This window comes from Planococcus citri, chromosome 3 (genome assembly GCF_950023065.1).
Source record: "Planococcus citri chromosome 3, ihPlaCitr1.1, whole genome shotgun sequence".
In the NCBI taxonomy this organism is placed as follows: Eukaryota; Metazoa; Arthropoda; class Insecta; order Hemiptera; family Pseudococcidae; genus Planococcus; species Planococcus citri.
This window is the reverse complement of record NC_088679.1, coordinates 9,230,505-9,255,506: the sequence shown is the minus strand read 5'-3', so window position 1 is coordinate 9,255,506 and position 25,002 is coordinate 9,230,505. Positions and strand designations below refer to the sequence as shown.

The window sequence follows — 25,002 nt, the reverse complement described above, 5'->3', positions numbered from 1 at the left end:
GTACGCGAGTATTTCAAGAATGAGATGAATTTTTTGCAGAAAAAATATCATCTACAGTCTACACCTACCTACAATTTATTTACCTACTTACATAAGGTTACGTGTTCTATTGATTAGATCGAACTTGTAAAGAAAAAGAAAAATCAGTGATACTGAGTGATCCTTTGATTTTAAAATAATGCATTGAAAAGTTGCAAGGGAGTTTCTTGATTTTAAAATCAAAAATTGCTAATGCATTTGAACAAAAGAATAAAAATTCAAAAAATTACTGTTGCACTTTTCAACCTGTTTTTCTCATACCTAATGCTTTCTGACAGTGACAGAAGTTTCTTGATAAGTATTAATTCTGCGAAGTAGGTGTGGTATAGCCTACCTGTGTTACAATTTTCTACGTAAAAACACTCGTTCTTATCAATACAACAGTATGACACAAAAGTAGTGCCCAGTGGCTTTTATTTCTACGAAGAAAGAGCTAGAAAGATGAATGAAACGGCGTTGAGTAGGAAAAAATAAGAGCTTTCAAAAGCGACCTTGAAAATTTCCGGCCCGTGCACAGGGTGTCCACAAATTGAAAAATCGGATTGGTCAAAAAATTCAAACTGGTTTTTATTAGTGCAATGTATTCTACAAACTAAGGCGACAAAAAGTGATATGAATTTTTTGAAACCGGTTCATTAATTTGCAACCAGTTAACAAAAAATGCCCAAAAATTTTGGATAGAGAAAAAAGCTCGAAACGAAAGTTGTAGAGCGTGAAAAATTATACAATTCCGTCTAATCACATTTTGAAACCGGTTCATTAGTTCGCATTTAGCAACCCGTTTTAGACAATCACTTAAAAGTTGGAGACAGAAAAAAAAGCTTGAAAAAAAAGTTGTGAGGCATGGAAAATTACACAATTCTGTGCAATCACAATTTGGATTGAAACATTGGAACCGGTTTATTGGTTTGCATTTAGCAACCAGTTTTCGACAATCACCTAAAAATTGAAGATAGAAAAAAAGCTTGAACCAAGAGTTGTAGAGCGTGAAAAATTGAACCATTTTTGCTGATTGGATTTTGAAACCAGTTTATTAATTCGCAGCCAGTCACCAAAAATTACCCAAAATCGTAGATAGTGAAAAAAATTAGAACCAAAAGTTGTGGGGCATGAAAAATTACACAGTTCTGTTCAATCACATTTTGAAACCGGTTCATTGGTTTGCATTCAGCAACCAGTTATTGACAATCACCTAAAAATTGTGGATAGTGAAAAAAGTTTGAAACAGAAGTTGTAGAGTGTGAAAAATTGAACCATTTTTGCTGATCAGATTTTGAAACCGGTTCATTACATGGCAGCGAGCCATCAAAAGTTAACTGGTTGCAAGTTGATTAGCCATTTTCAAAATCCAATCATCAAACATGGTTCAATTTTCCACGCTCTACAACTTTAGTTTCAAGCTTTTTTTCATCTTCAATTTTTAGGTGATCGTCGAAAACTGGTTGCTAAATGCAAACCAATAAACCGGTTCCAAATTGTGATTGCACAGAATTGTGTAATTTTTCATGCCCCACAACTTTTGTTTCAAGCTCGATCTCGAATTTTTAGGTAATTTTTGATAACTGGATGCAAATTATTATGAACTGGTTTCAAAATCCGATGAGCGAAAATGGTTCACTTTTTCAGGTTTTTTTCTCTATTTCCAACTTTCAGGCGATTGTTTAAAACTGGTTGCTAAATGCGAACTAATGAACCGACTTCAAAATGTGATTATAGACAGAATTGTACAATTTTTCATGCTCTACAACTTTTGTTTCAAGCTTTTATCTCTATTCACAATTTTTGGGTATTTTTTGTTAACTGGTTGCAAATTAATGAACCTGTTTCAAAAAATGTATATCACTTTTTTGACGCATTAGTTTGTAGAATAGGTACATCGCGTCTATAAAAACCAGTTTGAATTTTTTGACCAAACCGGTTTTTTAATTTGTGGACACCCTGTGCATGGGCCGGAAATTTTCAAGATCGCTTTTGAAAGCCCTTATTTTTCCCTACTCAACGCCGCTTTGTTCATCTCTCTAGCTGCATTGCCTACATATATTCGCATCTTCCAATGGAATTAATATTGCAAATTAATCCCATCAAAATCATCAGCACAATGGTTTTTATTCGAAAAGAACACACAGTGAACGAACGTCGAACACGCTCTACTCAACAACGAGTTAGAGAAAAATGTATCTAAAACGTTGATGAAGAAATAATTTAAACAAAAATAGCAGGAAAGAATTCTTCAATACACATTATAAATGATTAGTTATACTCCTCCGTTCTAAATAAAATAATCGGCGATTCTCGGCGTACATGCCGCTCGATGTCTCAGAAGGTCGCAGCCAGGAATCTCACTGGCCGTCAGTGACAACATCCGTCAACGATGCACCCGACACGCATGCATTTGGATGAGCACCAGAGTTGGCTCACTAGGTACATATGTACACCTAATGCACCCGATCCTCATTCGCGAACTGAGTGGAATTGCATTGACATTGATACAACTAGCAAGTTTGGTCCGTTACAATAATGCCCCAATGCCAGGACATATCCCTACCGCAGACTCGACCGACCACCTGGGCATGCATCGTTGCCGACGAGCCATCCGATTAGACCTCCTTAGCTCGGATTACAGGAGCACGCCACTGCACCCGGTCTCTTGTGAGGATTTAAACGTGGCATAGTAATTCGAAAATGAAATTTCCAGAAATTTTTTTACCCATTTTATAGAGTCGAATGATGCATTTGTTCATGTGTAGGAGTATAGTACACGAGTATTTCAAAAATGAGATGAATTTTTCGCAGAAAAAATAATATTCACATCACAATCTACCATATACCTACCACCTACCTAGGTAGTAGGTACATGCATTAATTTATTTACCTACATATTCAAAAGATGATTTTGAAAATGAAAATCAGGATTACTACTCTGGAAAACTTGTAATTAAAAGTCAATTTGAACTCTACCAATTATACAGTATTTAGAAGAAAATAAAAACAAAATTGGTAGAATATTCGGTGTGCTACTAATTATATGTACTACATAGAAAGTGTGATTATGCCAGAGTTTAAATTATGGGAAAAAATCAGTGATATTAGCCCTTGATGTTTAAAATCACTGCCTTTTACACAATTTCAACACGTTGTCCTCAAAATGCTGGCTGACAGAAGTTTTATGAAGAAATCCACCCTTCCTCCTCCTCTCTATGATAACACACGAATAGGTATAGGCAGACGAGGCACAGAAAATTCATGATCTTCCATCAAAAAAATCATATTATTCTTCTGAAAAGGAAATGTTCTTGATACATGTTTTATTATATTATTAATTCTACGAAGGAGGTATGGTTTAGCTTATCATTAAGTATACGTTGGTACCTGTGTTACAATTTTTTACGTAAATACCTTATCAATACATAATATGTAGGTACTTAAGACGATTTCGAACTCGTTTGGACAAAAATAAAAGAAAAAAAAATGACACATTGAATTATTTGTAGGTAGGTATAGGTACTTATTCAAGCAATTTGATAGGTACTTCATTTTGATCCGATTTAGAATATTTTTAAATACAACGTTGCATACGATTGAAGAGAATTTTTGACAGTTCATCACGTCCAACGCGTTATTTATTTAGGTCCTTGAATCGAATAATTGGAAAAGATAAGATCGGTAGAAAATTTAGAATTTTTATGAGAGTCTATGCTCATCGAGTGTTTACCTGTATGTTCAGTTTGGCTATAAAATTATCAGTGTTAGGTGTTTAAATATTGAAAAAAGTACGGTACTGTATTGTCCATATTTTTGAAAGTATAACTGTGAATATTCAAATAAAGTTTTTAATCATGAAATTGTTCGCTGTGATCCTGACGATAATAATATGTGTTTCACCAGGTAAGTAAAATATAGGTACATGGGGAGAGGTCGTTTTTCTATTTTTTTTTTTTTTTTTTTTTTTTTTTAGAAATTTGATGGAGCTTAGCTAAAGAACAATGGGCATAACCTTAACATATGACGTTCAAGTCTATTCTCCTCTCCAGCAAGAGTTTAAAATTTTGATACTTTTTCATAGGCCTACGTTTCGAACAAAATCTTTCTTTTTTTGGTTCAGAAGATCTTTTGATGTCCTCTTTCACGTTCTGTTTCATGTTTGTTGTTCGATTTCAGTCAGGTAGGCCTGTAATCTTGAGGATAAGTAGGTACCTAGGTACCTACCTAATCACAAAATCAAGTTATCATATTTTGAGCGAAAAAATGACTTTGAGATTTTCTAATGGTTCAAAAGTGATGATAAGGATGTATAGGTAAGGTACTAAAGATATCGTCAAAAACATCTTAAACCAAGAAAATTGAAAAAAATTGAAACATTTGAGAAATTTTCAACTTTTTTGAAACTTTGAGCTTTTGTTTGCTACCTATTACGTTTTATTTGGCCATAGTTTTTTACTTAGATCTCTCAAATTAAAAAAAAAAAAAAAAAATGGAAAACGAGCTACTTAATAGGCGAATACCTACAATCCTACATGAACCCAATTTTCAAGATGAAATTTAAATTTTTTCATTTTCTTGATTTGGAAATATCGTTGATTATTTTCTAATACCTAAGTATTGGTCATTCTGGGAGAAATGATCTCCTTTGAGATAGTTTTAGCGTATTTAAACTAAAAAAAAAAACTTTTCAGCAAAGTTCAGTGAAGGGTTGAAGTGGTTTCTAAAATGGCGGGAGGAGACGAAATAGCCAAAAATGCCAACTCTCAAGATAGGTACCTATGTCCTAAAATTTCCAACTCATCCAATAAAATTTTACAAGTGCTTTTTTGCTTCACAAATTTTTAAACGATGTGGAGGAGTAGTTTTTTTTCAAATTTGAATAGGTAAAAAATAAATAAATAGGCCCGATTGAAACGAATGCAAAAGTTTTCGAATACTTATTATAATGTAATTCAAAAAGTAGAACATAACATATTTTTTAAAATGAGAAGTCAAGTTTTCCACTCTTGACATTTTTAAAACTTGGAACAAATCATTTTCCAAGTACGTGCAGTAAAATTGACGTACCTAAGTAATCGCTTTATGTACTTCAGAATAATTTTCTACGAACCAAATTTTCCTAAATTTTTATGAGTTTTAAATTCGTGTAATTTTCCAAGGTACTTCTACAATTCTAAAAGTACATTTAACGAATTTTTTGAATTCAGTAATTTTTTGATTTTTTTCAAAACGTTTGCACAATTTTTCAACCTTTTGGCAAAATTTTCCGATGTTTGTAGTAGGTAAATTGTTCGATTTAAGAAAGAAAAATCACCGAGGTGAGTCGTCATAAATTATAAAATTTGCAAATCGTTGTGACTAATTTTTCAAATTATGTATTTGAAAAATTTCATTCAAGTTGTCAAATTGATAAATTAATATGCTGTTTTTGATGACAAAATTTTTTGAAAATTGAATGATGAACTTCATTTTACTGTTAGGTTTCCATTTAATGATAGGCAACTGGAAAATTCTCTTAAATAGAGTAACTCATTACCATAGTTAAAACTCAATTTGATTCAAAACGAGGTAATTTGCACCTTCATAATTTATACCTACTTTTTTTATATATAAGTACCTTCTCAAAAAAACTTTAGTGAGCTTTTGGAACCTTTTTTTTTTTTTTGTCTAAACATGTTAAAAATGTTTTAAAGGATAGGGCTATCATCTTGAATGATTCACCAATGTCAGTTAATTTGCACGCTTGGTTTTCCTAAGTACTGCATTGCATAGGTACCTAAGTAAGTTCATTCATGTGAAGTTTAAAATATCTATTCATTTTATTCTGTTTGTTTTATTTTGAAGCATGCAAGTCGGAATCCACTACCGATGAACAAATTGTACCTGGGACATACCCTTCACACGTAAATAATTATTTCTTCCCCTTTTAAACGATCAAATAATTTTGCAACTTCCAGCTATACATACTCGTACCTATATCGAATTAATGAATTTAACACAGGCTGTATTCATTACAGGTTGTAATAAAGCTGGCTTCTACAGACTTTTGCATGTGCGAAGGCGTACTTTTGTCAAAAAATTATGTTCTTACTTCTGCGGGATGTGTAAAAAAGTGAGTAATTTTGCATTATATATATTTTTTATAATTTATGCACATATTTGTATGGATATAGAATACTCTGTGGTTAAAATTTTTTTAATGCCAACGAGGGGGTAAACACTCATTTTGCACTGAGTGTACCTACTGGTTCATTTTTTGGAAAATTTTCTCGTCTAATTTGTACCTACCTATTTGGAATTAACAACGTTAGCCTAATAATGGATTTTACTACATTTGTGATACTTGTAAAGGTACAAATCGAGCCTCAAATACTTGGAAGTGGTAGCTGGTATTATCTCAACAAAGGATATTAAATCGGAGAAAAATGCACAAATAAGACAAGTTACCGATATCGCCATTAATCCAGAATGGTTCAGTTCAAAACAACAGTCTGGAGATGTAGCCACTCTAAAGGTAAGTAGAAAAAGGTACCTAATATGGTACTTACAATAATAATGTACCATTGCATCGATGATCGACGTAAAATAATTATTTCTATACTCAATGCAGGTCTCTCCTTCGTTCGATATTAACAAATATGTTGATATTTCTGGATATGGAGGTGCATTTACAACTAATTCCAGCGTACGATTAGTCGGATACGGAGTAAGAATACCTAACCTTGCTTCTAATTGATGACTGATGACTGTTGCCTTCTTCGTCGTTACTTTAATACCAATTTTTTCAACTGTTTTTATTTTCAAAACCATGTGCAGGATGGTGAAAAATTAATCCAATCTAAACTGAGAGCAACTTCAGGTAAAGAATGCGGTTTTGCGGTTGCGAACGCAACTGATTCAAATTCAAGCCCGGCAACATTTTGTGGAAAAATTAGCTACGATGGAGAATACGAAAATACTTTTTATGATAGGGTAGGTAATCTATTTTATCATCTAATGCACCTACTTTGGATTGAACAGTAGGTTAGTACCTTGTGCGTGGGTTTCTGAAAATTATTTGTTTTTACTGTTCAGACGTATGCTGGAGCACCTGTATTGTCAGATGATGCTGATAAAAATGTACGTGGTGTGATGTCTGTTAACTACAATTCCATAACAAATGTTGCACATTATGCAGACTGGATTGAAGCAGCCACAAAAGTGTAAATGACACTAGAAATATTCGAATGGACTCAACTTAGTAAAAATAACGCCCCTTAATCGATCCAAATTTCAGCGATTTTTTTGTCTTTTATACCAGTTACAAATATATACAAATATACAAGTAGTATGATTATCGCTCGTATCTGATTTTTTAAAATTAAAATGTACCCATGTCGAGGGATTTTGACCAAATTCGGCGGAGACGTTAAGTTTGAGTTGAAAGTCACCAAGAAAAAGTTTTAGCACCGAAGGTGCCTCTGGAGGGGAGATAATATATGGGTGCTAAAACAATGATTCCCATTTATACACAAACCTGTGTCGGAAAAATGGCCCAGTTTCAACAGATAGTACCAACCTATTTGAGATTTTGCGTCGACCTAGGCGATCGCCATCAAAATCCAAGACCAATAATTTCAAGGTTCTCCAAATCGCTTATTTTTGGGTAGGTACCTAGGTAAATTCGTGTTTTGAAATTTTTTTAATCTAAAATATTTCATACAGTCAAACTTGGATAAGTGGAACCCATGTAAGTGGAAAACCTCTATAAGTGGAATAAAATTCGTTTCCCTAGCACTTCCCTATCTAAACCCATGTTAAAGTCACCTCTTTAAATGGAAACAGAACCTATGTAAGTGGAATTTTGTTTTGAGTAGCAGAACTTCTGGAACTGAAATGTTGCTTTCGTTTTACCTCTATAAGTGAAATTCTTTTCCTTCTTACCTCTATAACTGAAACATTTATCATAACAGCACCTCCAGAAGTGGAATTCGTTCCAGTTAAAGAGGTAAGAAGGAGGGAATTTCACTTATAGAGGTAAAACGAAAGCAACATTTCAGTTCCAGAGGTCCTGCTACTTAGAATAAAATTCCACTTATATAAGACTTCAACATAGGTTTAGATGGGGAAGTGGTAGGGAAACGAAAACCTCCGTAACTGGAATTCCAATTTGTTCAACCTCTATAAGTGAAACCTACTTTAGTGGAAAACCTATGTAAGTGGAAAAAAATCCGTTTCCCTTGCGATTCTACTTATCCAGGTTTGACTGTATTAATTTTCCAAGGTATACCTACTTACCAATATATCGAAGGATATCGTTTTTGAACCTGGGGAAATATTTTGCAATGCCAAATTTTTATTCATCATTGATGCAATTTCAAAAAATCGAAAAAAATTTAAAATCCGTCATTCAAATTCTAAAATTTTGAGCTAAAAAGATTAACAAATTTTAAAAAAAACATAGTTCTTTTACCTTTCGAAATACGAATTTTTAAACGCTTTTGCTCTCGCTTTGTTTTGATCAATTTCTATCTCTTTTCTAATCCACAAAAATCCATTTTTGAAACTTCCATAAATTCAAAAAAGAAAATAACAATTTTTTATAAACCATAATGCGAATTACGTCAATTGGCAAAATTGTCATTTTTCATCTTTTATTTCACTTTAAAATCTCGTCATTTTATTCGGAAAAAGTAGTTTTTTTTTCTCATAGCAAATTTTTCGTTCCCCTTTCCCAGCACCTCTATAGTTTTATTCATGCCACGTTGACTAATTTTTGCGAAATTGAATAAGAAGACAAAAAAAAATTAGTTGCACAACTTGAATTCAAGTTTTTGTTTGTTTGCTTATTTGTTTAATCGCTGAGAACAAAAAAACAGGATGAGAAAGACTCTGGGGGGGGGGGAAGGATACCTTTTGTAGGGGCCCCAACCGAAGCAGTCCAGTCCGCCACTGGAAATAAGCAACGAATGTTAATTTGAAATTTAAATATCCATAAGGCAATAAGTAAAAATTAAAGAAATTTTACGGAACCAATATATAAAATTCGTTTGCCCAAATTGCCCTCAATTTCAGAGATAGGCCACTTTGTGAGGAACTCTTTTTCGTTCGCCTTGAGAAGTTGAGCCAGAAACCATGGTCAATACGTCTTGCCCTTTCAATTTCTAGATTAAGGTACACAGTTTCAGAAAAAGTACTAATGTGGTTTACGTTATCCCTTCGAGCACATTACGTAGGCAAACCTTCGTTCACATTGGCAGTGAAAATTTTCAATCAGTCCCTGAAGGGTGACGTGCACTGAACACTTCATTTCTCTTAAAAGAAAACCAATTCCAATTTGAAAATTGAAGGGTCACGTACCCATTCGTTGAAAAATTTAAAATTATTGTCCATGGTCTCTCGCATAATTTTTTGAGACGGATAAGAAAAAGTTCTCACAAAATAGCTCATCTTCAAAAATCAAAACCAATACGGAGTTACGTACTCGTATAAGCTATTCTGCTAAAAAAAAACCTAATTTTTCTATCAATTTCTCAAAAAAAAATCCCATGGTAAGTAATTTTTCCAGATTAAAAAAGTCTTTTTGTAAAATTGCTTGCCTATTTCTGAACTCGAAGGAGCTGCAGGTAATGCATTTTCCCCCTAATTTATACGATTTTTCAGTGTTATGATTGTTGATTTCGAATAATTGACAACTTTTTTTTAAAAACTTGACGCATTGTTTTATAATTTGATAATTCGATATCGATCTTTACCAAGTATGGATAAACAATAACTTATTTCTTTTTAGAATGCCCGTTAATATTAGGTTTTAAAAGGATTTTCAAGGTAGCTATAGAGATTAGAAAATTAATATCGAGCAAGGGATGGAAACTTCGAATTAAAAGGTAAAAACAAATACCTAATCATTTTTTTTTTCAGAGAAAAAGAACAGAAATATTTTTTAAAAAATTTTTTAAAATAAATATTACTTACAATGTATCATCTAATTTTATTAATTAAGTATCAAGTATTTTTTTTATAGGTACTGAGATTATAATTAGGTACTCTTAGGTGTGTAAAAATTATGTGAATAAATTATTATTACCTATTGAAAAAAAAAAAAATGAGTACCTACCTACCTACCTATTAAAAATGGCTGATTAGAAAAGTTACTTAGTTTAAAATATTATGCGAGAAGTCCAAGTAGAGACGGATATCGGAAAATTGTCTCAAATTTTCAACTTTTCTGAAGAAATTCAGGTACCTAAGTTAAGTGATAGAACTTTGAAAATATTACCTGAAAGTTTTCGCAGCAAAATTCTCCGAACTCTTATGGGCTTTGACGTCTGATCGTGGCAAAAGAACCACAGATATACAAAATACAAGTACACATTGTACTGCAATACCTACTCCAAGTGCTCGATGACTAATTCTGCGAAGTGGATAGATAATATGTTTTTCAATTTCCCATACGTAAATACGTTACTCATTGTGATCTCAAATTCTCTCGTATATTTACTCACATGAACGCACACGAGAAAAAGAAAGAAAAACGAAATGACACATTGAATTACTTTTATCAACTATTTTTCAATTTTGGTCACATTTAGAATTTTACAAGTACTAATTAATTTACGTTAACCCAGAGAGATTCGATGACATATCGTCAAAGTGAATGAATCATCCGTCAAATTTTGTCTGTAGAGTTGAATTAATCATGAAGTGGATGTAAATTGGAAAAGATAAGATCTGTGATGGATTAAGAGTTGTTCCGAGTAGGTATTTATATTACATGATTTAGCCGCAGAATTTCAGTTTTATTCGATACCTATTGTACTAAAACGGTAAATATTTGTTAAAAAGTAAAAGTGAATACACGAATAAATTTTAATCATGAAATCGTTCGTTTTGATCCTGATGATATGTGCTTTACAAGGTAAGTAAATACCCAGGTACCTATTACCAGTGTGCTGTACTGATTAGGCAGTCGGGTGTAATTATGGATATAGGTACCGATTATAATTCAATTTGTTACCTAATCTCAATTTCGATTGTGTATTATAGTTTTCAATATCAATTCATTACCTATTTCTTTTAAAAAATATTTATTTTCATTTTAAAAGGCGCTCAATCCACGAATAATACACAAGCTGCTGCCGACGACTCAAATGATGAAAGTATTTATCCTGGAAAATACCCTTCTCACGTAAATAATCATTTTTTTCTTCTTAAATTTGAACGATCAAGTTCTTTATTCAAGTTTGCACAAATAACTACAAGTAGGCACCTATAATAAGTACATTTAACGCACATTTTCAGGTTGTGATAAAATTGACAAATAAAACCGCCTTAGTTTGCGAAGGCGTTATTTTTTCAAAAAATCTTGTTTTAACTGCTGCAGGATGCGCACAGAAGTAATTTTGCATAATTTATACATACTGCATACCTATATCATTATGTAGTTAAATAATTTAGTAACCGTAGATATTCAAATTCTAAAAAAAAAAACAAAAAATTGCTTTTTTTACATTTTCAATGTACCTATGTATTTCTCATCACTGATAATTTTTGCAAAATTTTTTTAATGGCGGTCACTGTTCCATCAATCCTATGATTGGAACAAACTCGAACAAAACCAAAATACTTAATCGAAAGAGCATACTTATCTACTTTTATGTAAGGACTTTAAAACCCCTTTAACCGAAATTTCAGTCGGCAATTTTTTGATACTCATTTCAAAAAATTTAGATTCTGTTTGAATTTCCAACTTTTTATTTTTTCTCCAAACGAAACAAAGTAGTGAGAAAAATTACTTTATTCTAACCAAAGGTTCAATTGGAATCATTCTGGAACCTCTAGCAAGTGTTAAATTTTCTCCAAGAATTACAGATTTATCTACATGATACAGATAGGTACAGAATATTTATTTCGGATTCTTTTTTGTACAAAATTTTCTATGATAAGGCAAAAGCCTCTCTATACCAAAAAAGGTGTAAGAGTCATGAGTTCAAAATTGGCCTACAAATAGGTTACCTTATACTTACATGAGTCAGTTCAGCTTCCTGCGTATAATAACATCATTTATTATATTGTTAAGGTACAAATCAAGCCCTACAGAATTGGAAGTGGTGGCAGGTATAATTTCAACTGAGAATATCCAATCAGATAAAAATGCACAAACAAGAAAAGTTATCAACATTACTATTCATCAAGATTGGTACAACTCGAAACAAGAGTCTGGAGATATAGCCATTCTAAAGGTAAGTAGCTATCTAGCTATGGGCACTCGCGATAATTTTTTAAAGATACCTTTCTTCAAGTTTTATTGATTTTTGAACTAATTCGAGTAAAATCACCTATTGCACTTGACATAGGTTTCTCCTTCGTTCAATATCAATAAATATGTCAACGTTTCTGCATACGGAGCACAACTTTTCACGAATGATTCCATAAGAGTTGTTGGATACGGAGTAAGACCATCTACCTACACTTTTTACTTTAATGAATGACTCGTTATTTGTTTTCTTTTTTTGATACTCGTGTTTTACTTACTTAATCATTTTCTTTCCAAAATTGTGTCCAGGAGAGTGATGACTTAATCAGTCATAAACTGAGAGTTCCTCCAGCAAAAGAATGCTACTACAGTGACGGTTCCTCTACGAATAATACTGAAAAGTTTTGTGCGAAAATCAACCGAGATGGATATGAAGAAACTTTCTGGGATAAGGTACATTCATCATTTAATACATAGCCTACTATTATGGGTTTAGAATGTGCGTTCACTGCATTCCAATGCCGACCCATCTTTTTGCACATATTTGTATACCTACGTATCTAGATTTATAAAATAACCTTTTAAATTTAAAATTGTTTAGTCATTTGCTGGAGCACCTATATTATTGGACGATTCTAATAAAGACCTTGCCGGCGTGATGTCTGTTAATTACAATGCTATCACATACGTTGAACATTATTCAGAATGGATTGAAAGTATCACAGGCGTAAGTAAAACCAAAAACAATCGAGTGCAGTCGAATTCATCAAATTCCATCTCGTCGACGACCACTACTCCTACTTCATCGCCGTCTTCAACGACAACTACGGTGCCTACAGGAACTACTATTTCGAGTACTTCAGCAAGTGCCTCATTTGAAAGCACATCGACGGCCACTACTACAGAATCTGCAGCTAGTACTACTTCATCGCCGTCTTCAACGACAACTGCGGTGTCTACAGGAACTACTATTTCGAATACTACAAGTGATACAACTACTGCAGAAGCAACCACCACCTCAGTTGCAAGCACAACCTCATCATCAAATGGAACGAAAACTGAGAGTACTTCAACAACTGCCTCATTTGAAAGCACGTCGACGACCACTACTACAGAATCTGCAGCTAGTACTACTTCATCGCCGTCTTCAACGACAACTGCGGTGTCTACAGGAACTACTATTTCGAATACTACAAGTGATACAACTACTGCAGAAGCAACCACCACCTCATTTGAAAGCACAACTTCACCATCAAATGGAACGACTACCACTGTAAGTAATGAAACAGGTGGTGATGATGAAGATGAAGATGAAGAAGAAGATGATGATGATGATGATGATGATGATGATGGTAGCAAACCATAAAGACGAATTAGTTATCTTTCGTAATTCAATCCATACAAACATTTTGAGAAACTAGCTATCATAATCCGCTCAATTGTACCTAGCTATAAATAAGGAATTGGATAAAAAGTGCTTCTATGAACAAATCAAAACGCGTGCAAATTGCAGCAATTTCAAAACAATACATAGTTAAGCAAACTTAAAAGTTTGAATGAATAAATAGGTAGTTAATAATTTCACTCACTAGCTTCATCAGCATTTTTGTTATTGATGTTAATGTGTGTTTTTTTGTAAGTATTCGAGTAATTAAAATAATGATTTTGAAAAATTCCGCTTTCACTTTTTGAAAATTTCATGGCAAATCACAAAAATTTAGGCGTTTTGGCAACGAATCCATTGTCGAGAGAATTGTGCACATGTTGTAAGGTAGAGTGGGGTAATTGCAAAAATGGGGTAATCGCAAAATAGTGACCTCATGCAAAAAAATATCAATTTTCTGTTTGCGCCAACTAGGGGGTGTCGAAGCAACAACTTTTACTGATATATTCACTTGCTCACAAATCGCGGCGTTCAACTTGTAGCTCCGTAGAAAATACTTTTATCGAAGCATGTTAAAATCACTTATAAGTAAAGTGAGAGGTGTTTTTTAAAAAAATGCACGTGAAATAGAAAAAACTGCCGATTTATCTAGAATTTTCACGATTTAGGGTCGTAAAGGATTGAAGTGTAAGATATCGAAATTTGGAATTTCCTTTTATTTCGGCCGTAAATTGCGTTTTTGCAATTACCCTAGAAAAAATCGACTTGGGGTAATCGTAAAAACGATTTTTTTTTCATTTTTTCAGTTACCCCAAATAATTTTTTGCCCTAAGCAGCTTGAAAATGGTTCGAAATTACAAAAAAAAATAAACTTCCACGGTCACATGATGAGTTACACGTTTGAGAAATGATTAACAGTTTTACTGAATTTTAAAATTATTGCCCCTTTTCAATGTTTTACTAATATAGGTATTTGACGAAAAATGTATTTCTATGATGAGTTTTTTTGCATAAAAAACATCAGAATTGATCAATACCGTACCTAGTTAATTTCTTGTTCATTTTAGCGAGTTTAAAAAAAAAAAATTTTTTCAACATTTTTTTACTCTCCTAAAAATTTTTTTGGGAAGTGGATATGTTATCGAATTTTTTTATTTTTAACCGAATCAAGACCACGAATACATCAAAAGTTAGCAAATGACACGTAAAATAGGAACAGTGATTGAGTTGAAAACGCAAAAAAATGAATAAATAAAAAAATCTCCACTTTTGCATTTACCTCAACATGGGGTAAATGCAAAAAGTTGGTTTTCAAATTTTAAAATTGCAATGTTCTCCATAATTTGTGGACCAAATTGTACCAAAATTTTGCCATTGGCATAAAACCCCCTGAAGTATAAGTGGTACAAGTTTCAGCTTCATCCGTGCAATAGTCTTCTCACAACGCCCTCTCAAAGTGTCATTAATCAAATTTTGTTTTGCAATTACCCCACTCTACCTTATACATACTTACACTCGCGCACTTCTCACCAATCTATGGTACCTTCTATCCACTCAAAATAACAATCGAAACAAAATTTTCGTCCCCCCCCCCATTTCATTGTGGTGCATTTTTTCAAATTAAAAAATACATACCTATCTATTACATTTATGAGCAAAAAAATCGACCGATAGAAATTAATACCTACTTATTGAAAATTTGTATTTTAATCAATCGAAAGGATAATGCAGGAAAATTCAACTTTAATTTTACACATTAAAAATTGTTGTCTGGTACTTGGTGTTTTCGATTTCTCTTTGCCTTGTTTGAAAATATTCTGTCAGTTAGAATACTTCCCTTATACGAGTAGTTAAAGATATAATTATTATTCTCTCCACCAGTTGGTCCCATTTGGGATCGCAAAATTGTTTTCTTGGACACAATTTGATTTTTCTGGTGCTTAAAGGCTCACTTTTGATATGAGAGTATAAAAAATACTCATTTTGAGCATATTTTTGTACTTTTTCAATCGCATAAAAAGGGTGATTTTGAGGTCTCCTCTTTTGAAAAAAATTTGCAAAACGAATAAGGTAAAAATTCAGATTTGAACTGGCTGACCGAAGTTATGTGTATTGTGTAAGTATAGGTGATAACTGATAAGTATTAAAATTCATGTTTTAGCTTTTCCAGAGTGATTTGAAGTTTCTGGATATAAAATTGAAAAATCGCAAAATATGACTCTGGAATTACCCGAAACTAGCAGTTTTTGACGTAGGTGTCAGTATGAGAGTTGAATTTAAAGAATTAGGTATTCACATTGATTCACTCAAAAAATTGGTATTTCATGAAACAGTTTAAAAATTGCTCTTACAATTAGGTAGAACAGCTTTTTAAATTTTTTTAATTTTTCAAAAAATGTACCATGTACCCACCAAAAATCCAAAAATATGCTTCTTTATCTAGCTTGGTTTCCTACAAATCGCAGAGTGCAAGTTCAGAAAGTTCCCTCTCAAGATCTAAATCTAAAGTAATACTAAATCACTTCGGAGCAGGATTTTTCATGAATACCAGCCCACAAAGGTAGGGAATACGTACCACGTACCTACCACAGTTTGATTTGAGTACCCACACCTCCTTGAAGCTGCCAGAAATTCACTATCGAGCCTACATTTTGGTTTTGAAGTGCTCTCCAAGAAGTTTCAGATCGTGAAAAATCATTTTTTTTTTTGTTTAAAAAAAAATAGAAAATATTATTTTTTTAAATAAAAATTTTGGTTTGTCGTTCTAAAATTTATATTATCCAAATAGTAAATTTTTCCAAAGGTAGTCTCAACTTGGATTTTGAAAAAAATTGCTTTCCTAGAATTTTTGGAATCTTTTAGGGGAAATATTTTTTGCTCGACAAAAAAGGGCGTCATCACGACAAGCATTTTTTCATTCATAAAAGATGAATGAACGACGAAAAATAATGATGTTCCACGCCAAATGACGCCCGACAATAAAGTAAATATTTATGAACGACTAATACGATTTAATTACGAGATAAGCAGTATTCACGACAAAATAATTTCATTTACAACAGAACATTGTCAGTTCAATTACAATTAAGTATATTTTGTACAAATTTTAACAAATAATCAACTGAGGGTTTCTTTCAAAAAAATTTGAGTGAAATTGTAACTCAGTAGAAGAGAACCAAATTGGTCTAAGCGAAGCGAGGGCAAAAGCTTAAGAAAAAAATGAGAATTTTTAAGACAGATTGGCGATTTTGTCGGCAAATGAAGATAATTAAATACATGATTGTAAGAAATTTGAATTTTTGAAAACTAAAACTAAAATAATGTTGGAATTTTTGTATTTTCCCAACTTTCCTGAGGTCAAAAGAGGAAGAGGGGTCGCCCATCAAAGTCCACAAAACATTACTTCTATAAACAGCAATTTTTTACATAAGTACCTACTTCGTTTTTTTGGTATCATTTTAATATTTTTTAAACGTTTATTTCTGTCGGTGAAATGCTTGTTTTTGATAGAAAAATTTTGTCGTGCATTGCCTTACATAGCAGTTGAAAGTAATAAAATGTCGCGAATTTTTTAATTCGTCGTTTGATACATTATTTTGTCGTTGGAGTACCTTTTATGTCGGGGTAAGCTCTTTATTGTCGGGAATTTCCAATTTAGTCGTGGTAATGATTTTTCTGGCGTGAAAGTGCCTATGCTTGTCGTGCTGACGCCCTTTTTTGACATGGTATTAAATCACCCCCAAAAGTGAACAAATTTTTAAAAAACATATTTTTTTTACCTCTCGAAATACGAATTTTTGAAATCAGTTGCATTTGCTTTGCTCGGGTCAATTTTTAGGCTATTGTTTTTTTAAACCAAAAAAATACATTTTTGATAGGTACCTACTTCTATTAATTCAAAATGATGAATAACAATTTTTTATAAGCCCTAATGCGAATTATACGTACTTATTATCAATTGGAAAAATTGTCATTTCATCTTTTATTTCACTTCAAAAACTCGTCATTTTATTCGGAAAAATTAGTATTTTCTTCTCATGGCAAATTTTTCGTCCTCTTTCTCTCCAAAAAAAACCTCTAATTTTGTTAGTGTCAGGTTGACTAATTTTTGCAAAATTGAATAAGAAGATAAAACAAAAATTAATTGCACAACTTGCATTAAAGTATCCAAGCTTGAGAAAACAACAAGATGAGAAAGACTCTTTAAGGGTAGGGGAAAAAATTTCGAAAGCCCCTAACCCACCCAGTCCATCACTGGAAACAAGCAACTAATCTTTGAAATTGAAGTAGCCAAGAGGCAATAAAACATTTATAGAAATTTTGAACGAATCATAATAAAATTTGTTTCCCCCAGCACCCTTAATTTCTGAGATAAACCATTTCGTGAGAAAGCTCTTTTTGTTCGCCTTGAAAAGTTGGGCCAGAAAACATGGTTAATTATTCAATCTTTACAACAAACTCAAAATACTTGCTCTTCAATTTCTACATGACAGGGTTTTAATGCTATAGGTTTCCCCTTGAAGTACAGTACGAAGGCAAACTTTCGTTCACAACGACAGTGACATTTTCTAATCAGCCCCTGAGAAGGGTAGCGTGCACTGAACACTTGACTTTTCTGGAAAAAAATCAATCCTAATGGAAAAATTGAAGTTTGAAAAATTTAAAATGATTGACGACGGTTTCTGGCATAATTTTTTGAGACGAATAAAAAAGATTTCTTAAAAAATAGCTCATCTTTAAAACCGACCCGGATTTACATTATAAGCTATTTACCTATTATGTTGGAAAAATGTGAATTTTTCTATAAATTTCTCATGTCAAGAAAAGTGAATCCTACGGTAACTTTTCTAAGAACTTGAAAAATGTCTTTTTGTAAAATTGCTTGCCTATTTTTGAACTCGAAGGAGCTGAAAGTGATGAATTTTTCCTCTGATTTTATACGATTTTTCAATGTTACGATCGTTGATTTCGAACGATTGGTAACTTTTTTTTCCAATTACTTAAGTAAGTATGGACACTAACAAACTTTTTTTTTTCTAGAATGCCTGTGTTAAAATTGTTAATATTAGTTTTGAAAAGAATTTTTATGGTAGCCAGTGACTGGAAGATTAAAATTGAGAAAAGGACGGGGACTTCAAATCAAAAGGAAACAACACAAATAATATATTTAAAAAAAAAAAAAAAACAAATATTTAAAATCAATTTTCAAAAAAGAAGTACTTACCTATTATAATGTATCATTTAATTTTATTATGTACCTATATTCTTTTTATAGGTACTGAGACTATTATAATAGTTGTGTAAAAATTACACAAAATAAGTTATTGTTTAAAAAAATTTTCCCATTAAAAATGTTAGAATAAAAGTTGAAGTTAGGTCAAAATATTGTGAGAGAAGTCCAAGTATACGGATATTGAAAATCAGCTTCAAATTTTCAACTTTTCCGAAAAAATTCATTTACATTAAGCGACCGAACTTTGAAAATATTACCTGAAACTTTTCGCAGCAAAATTCTTTGAACTCTTATGGCGTTTGACGTCTGATCGCGAGTGGAAGAAACAGACATACAAGTACATATTGTACTGCCATAGGTATACCTACTCCAAATTCTTGATGACTAATTTCTACGAAATGGATAGATTTACGTAAATACGTTACTCATTGTGATTTCAATTTCTCTCGTATATTTACTCACTTGATCTCACACGATAAAAAGAGAGAAAAACAAAATGACACATTGAATTACTTTTATCAACTATTTCTTAATTTTGGACACATTTATGAATTTTACAAGTACTAAGTAATTAATTCACGTTAACCCAAAGAGATTCGATGACAGATTGTCAAAGTGAATGAGTCATAGCTGCCAAATCTTAGCCGTAGAATTAATCCTGAAGTGGATGTAAATTGGAGAAGATAAGATCTGTGACGGATTATGAGTTGTTCCCAGTAGGTATTTATATTACATGATTTAGCTGCAAAATTTCAGTTTTTTCGTTACCTTTGAACTAAAACGGTAAATACCTACCTGTTAAAAAGTAAAAGTGAATACGCAACAAAATTTTAATCATGAAATCGTTCGTGTTTATCCTGATGATATGTGCTTTAGGAGGTAAGTAAATACCCAGGATACCTATATCAATGTGCTGTGCTTATTAGGCAGTCGGGAGTAATTGGATACCGATTGTAATTTAATTTACGACCCAATTTCCTATTTCGATTGTGTATTATAGTTTTCAATATCAATTCATTATTTCTTTTAAAATTTTTTTTCCTTTTTTATAGGCGCTCGATCCACGAATAATACACAAACTACTGTCGACGACTCAAATGATGAACGTATTTATCCTGGAAAATACCCTTCTCACGTAAATAATCATTCTTCGCCGAATTCGACATTTGCATCTAATGATACCAATTTTTCGCCGAATTCGACATTTTTATCTAATGATACAAATTCTTCGCCGAATTCGACATTTGCATCTAATGATACTAATTCTTCTCCGAATTCAACATTTTCATCTAATGATACCAATTCTTCGCCAAATTCGACATTTTCATCTAATGACACTAATTCTTCGCCAAATTCGACATTTTTATCTAATGATACCAATTCGTCGCCAAATTCGACATTTTTATCTAATGATACCAATTCTTCGCCAAATTCGACATTTGCATCTAATGATACTAATTCTTCTCCGAATTCAACATTTTCATCTAATGATACCAATTCTTCGCCAAATTCAACATTTTCATCTAATGATACTAATTCTTCTCCGAATTCAACATTTTCATCTAATGATACCAATTCTTCGCCAAATTCGACATTTTCATCTAATGACACTAATTCTTCGCCAAATTCGACATTTTCTTCTAATGATACCAATTCTTCGCCGAATTCAACATTTTCATCTAATGACACTACTTCTTCGCCAAATTCAACATTTTCATCTAATGACACTACTTCTTCGCCAAATTCGACATTTTCGTCTAATGACACTAATTCTTTGCCGAATTCAACATTTTCATCTAATGATACCAATTCTTCGCCAAATTCAACATTTTCTTCTAATGATACCAATTCTTTGCTGAATTCAACGTTTTCACCTGATGACACTGATTCTTCGCCGAACTCGACATTTTCATCTAATGATACCAATTCCTCGCCGAATTCGACATTTTCATCTAATGATACTAATTCTTCACCGATAAGCGGAACGACTTCTGGAAATTATACGAATCCGAATGAATCAACTACGAATGCTTCAGCTCTTCCAAAAACAACAACCGCAAATGGCACTGAATCATCAAATCCTCCTGTTCCATCAACTGCTCCTACACCACCACCAACAACTGAATCAAGTGGTAGGAATAATAATTCTACTAGTCCAACAGCTAGTGCAACTACTTCACCAGAAACAAGTTCAGCCACACAATTGCCGGATAAAGATGATGTAGATTATGAAGACCTGAACGACGATGAAGAGGATTAATCTTTTAGCAGTTCAATTCACAAAGTCTAGAGATTAATATGAAGAACTATGCCATCAAAATCCGCTCATAACTATCAATATTACAAACTTTGAGAAAATTTTATCGGCTAATCAATCAAAACGCATTTTTGGCAATATTTCAAAACATTACCAGACCTACTTAGAGGCAAACTGAAAAACTTGAATAGGTATTCCTTTACAAATAAGTAATTCACTTAAATTTTATCAACGTTTATTGTGGTTGTTTTTTTTTTTGTGAGATCTAATCACCTAATTAGGTAGATATAGCTATACTACGATTATATGTATCATATGATTTTATATACCTACTTATTGTGAAAATTAGCCATTAAGGTTAGGTACCTACTTATCTGATTTTATTGATCAACTTGTACATCATTCCACATATAATATACACTCTCGCACATCACACCAGTTTTGAAATACAGTTTCATTTACCTAAGTAGTACCTACATTTATGTACTGACTTCATTGAATATTACAATTGAAAGAATATAAGTATGTATATTTTTTCTTTCAATAATTTCATCGAGGTGAATTTTCTCTAACTGGGAAAATAAGTTAATTAGGTACCTAGGTATAGGTAAAACCACCGGTAATCGATTCGGAAGATTGAAAATAGGTGGTACGCAGGATACAAACCAAACTTCAGTTTTCTATGTAGGTACTTCAATTTCATGAAATTTTGAGTTTTTTTTTGTTGTAGAAAATCGGTCAAATTAAAACATGGAAACTCAGCTTGGTTCTAGAATTTTTACCATAGTGGTGTCCCACTCTTCACCTAATCTGAAATTTGTTCAGCCAGTTGAAATTCTCTTGTCAAGTTGAACTAAATTACGAAAGAGAGCTTGAATTAAAAAAAAAATCAAGAGAAATGCTTATATAAGATCGTTTTTCATGCCAATATCGAACCCATCTTGTGGAGTTCAGATTTGAAAAATGATACATATTAACCCCCTCTTCATTTGTAGATCCTTGGACTTCGATATAATTTTTCCACTTTAACTTGTTTAGTTTCACTCAAGCCTATGGTGTAGAGGAGGGAGGGGCAAAAGTTCGCACTCATTGAAAACTGTCACATCAACGCCTACTGAAGTGATTTTGAGCGAATTTTTTTATGCACACACCTAATTTCATCTTTCTCCTACATGTTCAACTGCTTAATTCATCATTTCGAGTTCTTAATTTTGCTAAAAATTTATTTTAACAAAAAGTTTCAATTAGTACTTTTGCCTCACTAGGTGGGGCAAAGGTACTATTTTTGTGAGGCAAAGATACTACGTACATACGATCAAAAAATCGTTAAAAAATGTATACCTTATCTACGTAATATTTATTAATAAGAAAATCGTGATCTACAAATCGTTTTTAACATTTACAATCATCACAAACATAAAATTCGACCTTGGAATTAAAATCTGTACATTTTATTCGCGCCCAATGCAGAATGTGAGGCAAAAGTACTATCAAATTTATTTTATCACACAGGTAATTAAAATAAGATATAGAGGTAACAATGAGCTTAACACTGTTTTTATTATGTAATTTTGCTAAAATATTATTGAAAAACCGCATCAAGTGTTGAAATTCATTGCTTTATATCATCTTATGTGGTAATTTGGATAGTACTTTTGCCTCACACCCTCATAGGACATTTACCCCGGATAAATATGCTGTAGAAATCTCGCAATTGAAGAAAATGAGGAGCTGAGAATCAAAACTCCCATTTGCCACCATAAACGATTTTGAGAAAAAAGCGAAAAACTGAGTTAGTAGTGTTGCCAGTTGAAAAAACTTATAATACCAAAATGAATCATTAGCTGATAGCGCTACTAGCACACGATTCCGTGTGTTGGCTGATTTTCACCTAGCTCCCTTCTGCTTTAATATCCAGACAAAGAATGGCAAATGTCAGTTTTGACTCCAAGATTTGCGATCAAATTTTTTTTCACTGTTTTAATTACGACGATAGGGAAAAGTTTGATAACAAGCTGAATTTTGGTACTTGGGGGTTTTTAGATACGCTGAACACGAATTTGGAGTGTCCAGGTGAATCCGGTGTACGCTTCCCCCTTTTTTGTGGACCTTAAGCCCCCAAATTTGTTTTTTTGCGTTTAAGTACGAAAATATGCAATTTTATGCAAAATTTATGTTTTTTGGGTCGCAGAATACGAATTTGACAATATTTTTTTGTAGGGGTGGGGGATGAGGGGGTGAGGGGGGCGAAAAATTCAAAATTTGACTATAATGATGTGTGATATGTCGAAATGTATGTTTTTGAGGGTGTAGATCACGAATTTGACAATATTTTTTTCGTAGGGGTCAATGGTGGGGGCTGAGGGGTGAAAATGGTTAAAAATTCAAAATTTGACTATAATGATGTATGTGATATGTCGAAATGTATGTTTTCGAGGTTGTAGATCGCGAATTTGACAATATTTTTTTCGTAGGGGTTAATGGTGGGGGATGAAGGGGGTGAAAAATTCAAAATTTGACCATAATGATGTGTGATATGTCAAAATGTATGTTTTTGAAGGTGTAGAAAAGGTGAAGGGTGGGGGATGGAGAATTTTCTATTGGAGAGCCGTCAAAGTCCCTGGAAGAAAAAATTTGTAACATTTAAACAAAATTCACCATGATTTTTCACTATAATTGACTGTTGTGGTCGCCGGGGCATTCGGGGGCAAAAATGGCAAATGACATCTTGAAATACACTATCTTTAGTACTAGCCCCTGGGATTTCCTGTGCATCTACGGGCAAAAATTTGTTCTATTCCTATTTATGTAGCAGAGTAGGCAAAACACGGAGTTTTAACGTAAATAAAACCTCTATAATGACTTTATAACAACTAAAATCGAGTAAATTGATGAAAATTACTCTTTTTCAGTTGAATTATTCATACTTGGTACATTTCGACATATCACACATCATTATAGTCAAATTTTGAATTGTTCACCGTTTTCATCCCCTTCATCCCCCACAATTCACCCCTACGAAAAAAATATTGTCAAATTCGTGATCTACACCCTCAAAAACATACATTTCGGCATATCACACATCATTATGGTCAAATTTTGAATTTTTCACCCCCTTCATCCCCCACCATTAACCCCTACGAAAAAAATATTGTCAAATTCGCGATCTACAACCTCGAAAACATACATTTCGACATATCACATACATCATTATAGTCAAATTTTGAATTTTTAACCATTTTCACCCCTCAGCCCCCACCATTGACCCCTACGAAAAAAATATTGTCAAATTCGTGATCTACACCCTCAAAAACATACATTTCGACATATCACACATCATTATAGTCAAATTTTGAATTTTTCGCCCCCCTCACCCCCTCATCCCCCACCCCTACAAAAAAATATTGTCAAATTCGTATTCTGCGACCCAAAAAACATAAATTTTGCATAAAATTGCATATTTTCGTACTTAAACGCAAAAAAACAAATTTGGGGGCTTAAGGTCCACAAAAAAGGGGGAAGCGTACACCGGATTCACCTGGACACTCCAAATTCGTATTCAGCGTATCAAAAAACCCCCGTGTACCAAAATTCAGCTTGTTATCAAACTTTTCCCTATGGAATTTTGCAAACAAAACTAAGTTTTGATTCTAACCCTTGGTTTTGAAAGTGAATTTCACACCAAAATGACTTTGATCCAAAAAAACCGAATATGTCACATTATAGAGTGTAAAACGGTATATCCAAATCTGCCATAAAACAGTTTTTTTTTTTTTTTTTGGCAAATGTGAGTTTTGATTCTCAGCTCCTCAAATATATTGAATTTATGCTAAAACAAAATATCAGAAGTTGTTACTTATCGAACCATGATT

The 25,002-nt window shown here is 32.8% G+C and overlaps 4 protein-coding genes across 5 annotated transcripts in view; 3 read left to right on the top strand and 1 right to left on the bottom strand.

The window, feature by feature from the left end:
• The window catches only part of LOC135840158 (neuroligin-4, X-linked-like), a 642,239-nt gene that overhangs the window by 10,608 nt on the left and 606,629 nt on the right, over positions 1-25,002 (bottom strand). The gene's annotated exons all lie outside the window — the stretch shown is intronic.
• On the top strand, positions 3,745-7,357 carry LOC135840168 (uncharacterized). Its single transcript, XM_065356558.1, has 7 exons — positions 3,745-3,924; positions 5,866-5,924; positions 6,039-6,133; positions 6,373-6,535; positions 6,632-6,727; positions 6,838-6,993; positions 7,096-7,357. Exons 1-7 carry the CDS (start codon positions 3,876-3,878, stop codon positions 7,225-7,227), a joined length of 750 nt encoding a protein of 249 aa, XP_065212630.1. The 5' UTR covers positions 3,745-3,875; the 3' UTR covers positions 7,228-7,357.
• LOC135840161 (uncharacterized protein DDB_G0271670-like) lies at positions 10,766-13,928 on the top strand. The gene is made up of 7 exons (XM_065356546.1): positions 10,766-10,918; positions 11,106-11,188; positions 11,302-11,396; positions 12,080-12,242; positions 12,357-12,452; positions 12,566-12,709; positions 12,858-13,928. Exons 1-7 carry the CDS (start codon positions 10,876-10,878, stop codon positions 13,620-13,622), a joined length of 1,389 nt encoding a protein of 462 aa, XP_065212618.1. The 5' UTR covers positions 10,766-10,875; the 3' UTR covers positions 13,623-13,928.
• On the top strand, positions 19,573-21,563 carry LOC135840162 (uncharacterized protein DDB_G0287625-like). The gene is made up of 2 exons (XM_065356547.1): positions 19,573-19,752; positions 19,926-21,563. Exons 1-2 carry the CDS (start codon positions 19,710-19,712, stop codon positions 21,131-21,133), a joined length of 1,251 nt encoding a protein of 416 aa, XP_065212619.1. The 5' UTR covers positions 19,573-19,709; the 3' UTR covers positions 21,134-21,563.